General features: G+C 41.5%; 1 protein-coding gene across 5 annotated transcripts in view; it reads left to right on the forward strand.

Annotated features, from left to right (window-relative positions):
- LOC133557545 (electrogenic sodium bicarbonate cotransporter 1-like) overlaps positions 1-7,500 on the forward strand; it is a 97,222-nt gene that overhangs the window by 76,305 nt on the left and 13,417 nt on the right. For all 5 annotated transcript variants that reach the window (XR_009807791.1, XM_061908090.1, XM_061908091.1 and 2 more), the window contains 3 exons: positions 126-239; positions 3,504-3,665; positions 3,738-3,916. Coding sequence is in view for 4 of the 5 variants with exons in the window: in XM_061908090.1 (XP_061764074.1) it covers positions 126-239; positions 3,504-3,665; positions 3,738-3,916 (455 nt within the window). In the remaining variant the exon portion in view is untranslated. The remainder of the gene's footprint in view (positions 1-125; positions 240-3,503; positions 3,666-3,737; positions 3,917-7,500) is intronic.

Genomic DNA, 7,500 nt, shown 5'->3' on the forward strand with positions numbered 1-7,500 from the left:
GTTTTTTCATTCAAAAATGTTTGCTAATTTTTATACTTAGCAAACTCATCCAGCGGGCCTGATCCGGTAAGCGGGCTGTACATTTGACGCACCTGGCTTAAACCTTGTTGGTCTTTGTGTTCCAGGTGCGGAAGCTCATCAGCGACTTTGCCATCATCTTGGCCATCCTCCTCTTCTGCGGCGTGGACGCTCTGGTGGGCGTGGACACCCCAAAGCTCATAGTGCCAAGCGAATTCAAGGTAGTTCTCGGGGGATTGGGGGGCCCTTGCCTCCCCTTCTAAATCGGCCAACATTGCATGGAGGCCACGGGGCAGAAGGAGCCTTTAGTCTCAAACCGGCATGACTGACAGTCGACACGCTGACTTCTCGATGTTGCATGTCGCATTTCTTAACCACAGCCCCCCCTGGAGCAGGGGTTCTTAACCTTTTTGACCAGCTTTTCCACTACAGACGGCCCTGGGGCTCACTCAAATATTAACACTGAATAGTAATTTTACTCTTGATGTTATTTCTATTGGGGTGGCATAGCTCGGTTGGTAGAGTAGCCGTGCCAGCAACTTGAGGGTTGCAGGTTCGATTCCCGCTTGTGCCATCCTAGTTACTGCCGTTGTGTCCTTGGGCAAGACACTTTACCCACCTGCTCACAGTGCCACCCACACTGGTTTAAATGTAACTTAGATATTGGGTGTCACTATGTAAAGCGCTTTGAGTAACTTGAGAAAAGCGCTATATAAATATAATTCACTTCACTTCACTTCACTATTTAATAATTATATATAAATAAAATAAAAACCCTATCAAATGATATGAAAGCATGTGTTGATTACAAAGATTATTATCGAGGCTTAGGTCAGGCTGATTACAAAAATTAATATACTGCAGAAGAAGGGTCTAATTAAAACTGTTGATAAAATAAACCTATGCAGTGCTAAAATGAATACATTTGAAGTAATATTAAGAAATATGTTTCTTAATTTAACCGTTAATCAAATGAAAGTGCACATTAAAATAAAATTTCACCATTTTAGTCATAGTTTTTGCGCTTTAGAAACTTCTAGGCTTCTTCTGTTTGTTTAGCGCTGTCATTATTCACCTTGATATCCCCTACTGAAAAACAACCTTCGGACAAACAGTTCTTGTCAGTGCAAGGAAGTCATTTCTGGAACAGACTTACCAGTAATATTAGAGAATATCCTACTTTTTACGCTTTAAAAAAAAAAACCATCCTAAATTGTTTCTTAAAAATTCCCAGTCTTGTCGTCTAATTTCATAGTTTGTATTTTTTGCGCTGGTGTTTTTGACATTGTCCTTTTGTGTTTTTGTTTTTTATGTCTTGCCACTGCAGACGTAAATGAGCAATTATGCCGTAATCAGGCTCATTTATATTGTCCTGAATAAACAACTCTCAGTGCCTCAAGTGGTGGAAAAGTGTATTACAACTACTTACCGCTGGGGTTCATACTGACCACATCTGAGAAAAAGAAATTTTTTGCGGCCTCTAGTGGCCCAACATTGGGTTTATGGTTCAGAAACCCTGCCCTCGAAGATGGCAAATGTTTTTTTTGTTGGGTACTCAGTTGTAATACACTTTTCCACCACTTGTGGCAGTAATGACAATATCAAACAAACCAAAAAAGTCTTCAGCGCCAAAAATATGACTTTAATTAGGAAACACATTCCTTAGTAATTTAGTTTATTTTAGCACAGCATAATTGTATGCACATTTATTTTTCATTTGTTTGTTATGAGTCCCTCCTCATGCAATACATTTGGTTTGTACCATATTGTCCAGACTATAGAGTCCACCGGGATATCAGCCTCACCCTCTAAATTTTAGAAGAAAAAATATTTCCATATGTTACCCTCACCGGACTATAAGTGTCAGATATATACGTTATGAAATAAGTTATTCACAAATAAATATTCTGTAAATCTTTATTTACATACCTTTAATTATTTCCAAACGGTGCCTGTAACACGGCAGTAGAACGGCTAATCAAACAAAACAGAAGTCATCGTCATGGACCCACTAGCTGGTGGAAGCTAGATCCCCAATCCACTAAACAGACTCATTCACTACACGATGACGTTTTTGGGTGAATTCATAAAATAATGCCATTGTAAGTTATTGGAACTAACACAGGTAAACGTGTAACATATTAGTTAATGCTAATGACACTCGCTTGGTTACGTTACAAATATTTACGAAAACACTCCTACAGACATCACACACGCAACGGTTTGGTAAGTAAGAGATGTTTTAGTTATGTTATAAAATTGACTAACGTTGCTTGGAGTGATGAATGTAGAATTTATACGTGTAGAAACGCTATGGACAGCCAGTGTCACATCTCTGGGATCATGTTTTGTTTGGTCATGTTCGGTTTTGTTTTTTGGACACTCAGTTCCTGTTCCTGCACTTCCTTGTTTGCTTTGTTACCATGCCAACTCATTAGTTTTCACCTTGTCCTCATTTCAGGCAACCGTCCTCATGTCTCACACCTGTTTGCAATTATCATGTCTATTATTTAAACCGGAAGTTGCCAGGAAGACAGCCTGGCGACTTTACCTACACTTCCTTCATGCCATGCCATGCCTGTTTAATCATTCTGTCAAGTTTCCCTCCTGCCCATGCCAAGTAAGTTTTTGTTTTTTTATGTCACAGTTATTGAGTTTTTTGTTTGGTCCACAGTCATGCCATAGTGCTAGTTTTTGTTTTACAGCCAAGTTTTTTACTTCCCCCTTCGTGCGCGCCTTTTGTTTCCTTCCTTTTTGTAGATTGTTAGTATAAGAAATAAATATGTACTTACATTCATGTCTCGCTCGTGCCAACTTTCCTTTGCCTCGGAAAAACAAACCACCTCATAGTCCTAGGTTGACAGCTAGAAGACGAAACGGCACTTCTACTGACGGTTGAAAGCTCACCACAAACTAACACCTTTTTAGTGCATTCACTTGTTTTGTTTATTTTAACTATTTACAATATGGCTATCAGCAAAGAAAAATCCATAAGTTGGCTGCACGGTTTCATAAGCCGTACTGTTCAAAGAATGAGAGGGGTAAAAATAGCGGCTTATAGTGTGGAATTTACGGCGCTTATTTTTCTAGTCAGACTGACTTAAGTCTACAGTTTATGTGTATAAAAACAAAAAAAACAATCATCTTTGTGATGAACGTGTGCTTTCATATCATTTGACAAGGTTGTAAACTGAAAGTAGGTTAGGTATAATTATTTAATATGATTAAAATAAAGTACTACTTCAGTCTTAATATTTGAGTGGGCCCCGGGCCCCTCTGTTGTGGAAAAATTTGGGCCCCAACGATCACCTGAGGAGGAAGCAGGTACCAGCAGTGTTGTGGACGCGTCGGGGACTTTAGCGACAGCTCTTTTGTTCAAAGTCGCTGAGTCAGCAGTCAGCTAACCGGTTTGAGACCGGAAACCGTCCACAACACCCAGACCGGTGTCTTCATGGTCACCTTGTTCTTTTGTTCTCTTTTTCCAGCCTACCAGTCCAGCCAGGAGCTGGTTCGTTCCCCCCTTCGGGGGAAACCCGTGGTGGGTGTACCTGGCCGCCGCCCTGCCCGCCCTGCTGGTCACCATCCTGATCTTCATGGATCAGCAGATCACGGCGGTCATCGTCAACCGGAAAGAGCACAAACTGAAGGTGGGTACTGGTGTTTGCCTCCCGGGGGCATGTGGTCCACAATCTTAACCTGCAAACCCCTTCCACCTGCAGAAAGGGGCGGGCTACCACTTGGACCTGTTCTGGGTGGCCATCCTCATGATGGTGTGCTCCTTCATGGGCCTGCCGTGGTACGTGGCCGCCACCGTCATCTCCATCGCCCACATCGACTCCCTCAAGATGGAGACCGAAACGTCGGCGCCCGGCGAGCAGCCCAAATTTCTCGGCGTCAGGTAAAGGAGAACACCTCGTGGAATTAAATATGCTACACAACAGCTAAGCACAAAATAGCACACGAGCTAAGGCAATAATAATTGAATAATATCACAAGCTGAATCAGCACATTTGTCAATATAATCAAGTATCAAGTGATTACAGCTGCATATTACTCGCACATGCACAGTCTTTGAAGCGTGTCAGAAAGTGTCCAGTAACAATCGTGTCCGCATCGTTCAACTTACTGCGTCGCTTCATCTTAAAGACAGCACAGGTCCATTCCAAATTGTTAGTCATAAATAGGTTGGTGTTTTACATATCATGTTCTAGTGTCAAGTAACAAACGTGTTCGCGTCGTTCAATTTACTGCGCCACTTCAACTTAAAGACAGCACAATTTCAATATAAATTGTTAATAATAAATAGGTGTGTGTATTTAAAATCAACCATTGTTTTAGTGTCCGCATCGTTCAACTTACGCCACTTCAACTTAAAGATAGCACAAGTTCATTATAGATTGTTAATCATAAACAGGTTGGTGTTTTTAAAATCAACCATTGTTTTAGTGTCCGCGTCGTCCAACTTGAGTGTGCCGCTTTAACTTAAAGACAGCACAAGTCCATTCCAGATTTTTAATCATAAATAGGTTGGTGTTTTTCATATCATGTTCTAGTGTCCAGTAACAAACGTGTTTGCATCGTTCAAATTACTGTGTCACTTCAACTTAAAGACAGCACAAGTTCATTATAGATTGTTAATAATAAATAGGTTGGTGTATTTAAAATCAATCATTGTTTTAGTGTCCGCATCGTTCAACTTACGCCAGTTAGACTTGAAGACAGCACAAGTTCATTATAGATTGTTAATCATAAATAACTTGGTGTTTTTAAAATCAACCATTGTTTTAGTGTCCGTATCGTCCAACTTAAGTGTGCCGCTTTAACTTAGACACCACAAGTCCATTCCAGATTGTTAATCATAAATAGATTGGTGTTTTTCATATCAACCATTGTTTTAGTGTCCAGTAACAAACATGTCCGCATTGTTCAACTAAAAGACAGCGCAAGTCCATTCCATATTGTTGGTCATAAATAGGTTGATTTTTATTATCAACCATTGTTTTACTGTCCGTAACAAATGTGTCCGCATTGTTCAGCTTAAAGACAGCACAAGTCTATTCCAGATTGTTAGTCTTAAATATCAATCAATCAATCAATCAATGTTTACTTATATAGCCCTAAATCACTAGTGTCTCAAAGGGCTGCACAAACCACCACGACATCCTCGGTAGGCCCACATAAGGGCAAGGAAAACTCACACCCAGTGGGACATCGGTGACAATAATGATCCAGTGGGACGTCTGTGACAATAATGATTATGAGAACCTTAGAGAGGAGGAAAGCAATGGATGTCGAGCGGGTCTAACATGATACTGTGAAAGTTCAATCCACAATGGATCCAACATAGTCGCGAGAGTCCAGTCCAAAGCGGGTCCAACTCAGCAGCGAGAGTCCCGTTCACAGCGGAGCCAGCAGGAAACCATCCCAAGCGGAGGCGGATCAGCAGCGCAGAGATGTCCCCAGCCGATACACAGGCAAGCAGTACATGGCCACCGGATCGGACCGGACCCCCTCCACAGGGGAGAGTGGGACATAGAAGAAAAAGAAAAGAAACAGCAGATCAACTGGTCTAAAAAGGGAGTCTATTTAAAGGCTACAGTATACAAATGAGTTTTAAGGTGAGACTTAAATGTTTCTACTGAGGTGGCATCTCGAACTGTTACCGGGAGGGCATTCCAGAGTACTGGAGCCCGAACGGAAAACGCTCTATAGCCCGCAGACTTTTTTTGGGCTTTGGGAATCACTAACAAGCCGGAGTCCTTTGAACGCAGATTTCTTGCCGGGACATATGGTACAATACAATCGGCAAGATAGGATGGAGCTAGACCGTGTAGTATTTTATACGTAAGTAGTAAAACCTTAAAGTCACATCTTAAGTGCACAGGAAGCCAGTGCAGGTGAGCCAGTACAGGCGTAATGTGATCAAACTTTCTTGTTCTTGTCAAAAGTCTAGCAGCCGCATTTTGTACCAACTGTAATCTTTTAATGCTAGACATGGGGAGACCCGAAAATAATACGTTACAGTAGTCGAGGCGAGACGTAACAAACGCATGGATAATGATCTCAGCGTCTTTAGTGGACAGAATGGAGCGAATTTTAGCGATATTACGGAGATGAAAGAACGCAGTTTTAGTAACGCTTTTAATGTGTGCCTCAAAGGAGAGAGTTGGGTCGAAGATAATACCCAGATTCTTTACCGTGTCGCCTTGTTTAATTGTTTGGTTGTCAAATGTTAGAGTTGTATTATTAAATAGAGTTCGGTGTCTAGCAGGACCGATAATCAGCATTTCCGTTTTTTTGGCGTTGAGTTGCAAAAAGTTAGCGGACATCCATTGTTTAATTTCATTAAGACACGCCTCCAGCTGACTACAATCCGGCGTGTTGGTCAGCTTTAGGGGCATGTAGAGTTGGGTGTCATCAGCATAACAGTGAAAGCTAACACCGTATTTGCGTATGATGTCACCTAGCGGCAGCATGTAGATGCTGAAGAGTGCAGGGCCAAGGACCGAACCCTGGGGAACTCCACACGTTACCTTAACGTAGTCCGAGGTCACATTGTTATGGGAGACACACTGCATCCTATCAGTAAGATAAGAGTTAAACCAAGACAGGGCTAAGTCTGACATACCAATTCGTGTTTTGATACGTTCTAATAAAATATTATGATCGACGGTATCGAAAGCAGCGCTAAGATCGAGGAGCAGCAACATAGATGACGCATCAGAATCCATCGTTAGCAATAGATCATTAGTCATTTTTGCGAGGGCTGTCTCCGTCGAGTGATTTGCCCTGAAACCGGATTGAAAGGTTTCACATAGATTGTTAGACGCTAAGTGTTCATTTAACTGCTCCGCAACAATTTTTTCGAGGATTTTTGAAATAAAGGGAAGGTGAGACACCGGTCGGTAGTTTACCATGAGGTCAGGATCGAGGTTAGGTCTTTTAAGAAGAGGATGAATAACCGCTTTTTTGAATGCTAGGGGAACAGTGCCCGAGGAAAGTGATAAGTTTATAATATTTAGCACTGATGGACCTAATAATACAAAGAGCTCCTTGATCAGTTTCCCTGGAAGAGGGTCAAGTAAACATGTTGTTTGTTTTATTCCATTTACACGTTGTAACAATTCCTCTAATGTTATTTCCTCAAAACGAGAGAAACTATTTTGGAGGGCAGTATCCGCCGTATATACAATCGTGTCAGTGTTAATAGAACCCCGTTGTAGCTGGGACGCATTGTCTTTAATCTCCTTTCTAATGACTTCAATTTTCTTACTAAAGAATTGCATAAAGTCATCAGCTGAGTGGGTGGAGCTACTGGAAGGAGTCCCTTGTTGGGTTAGCGATGCTACCGTACTAAACAAAAATTTAGGATCGTTTTTATTGCGGTGGATGAGATTTGAGTAATAATTAGCTTTAGCTAAGGTAAGCATGCGTTTATAAGTTATTAAACCATCACTAAATGCTTGATGGTGCACCTCAAGT

The sequence above is a fragment of the Nerophis ophidion genome, linkage group LG08 (genome assembly GCF_033978795.1).
Source record: "Nerophis ophidion isolate RoL-2023_Sa linkage group LG08, RoL_Noph_v1.0, whole genome shotgun sequence".
Lineage (NCBI taxonomy): Eukaryota > Metazoa > Chordata > Actinopteri > Syngnathiformes > Syngnathidae > Nerophis > Nerophis ophidion.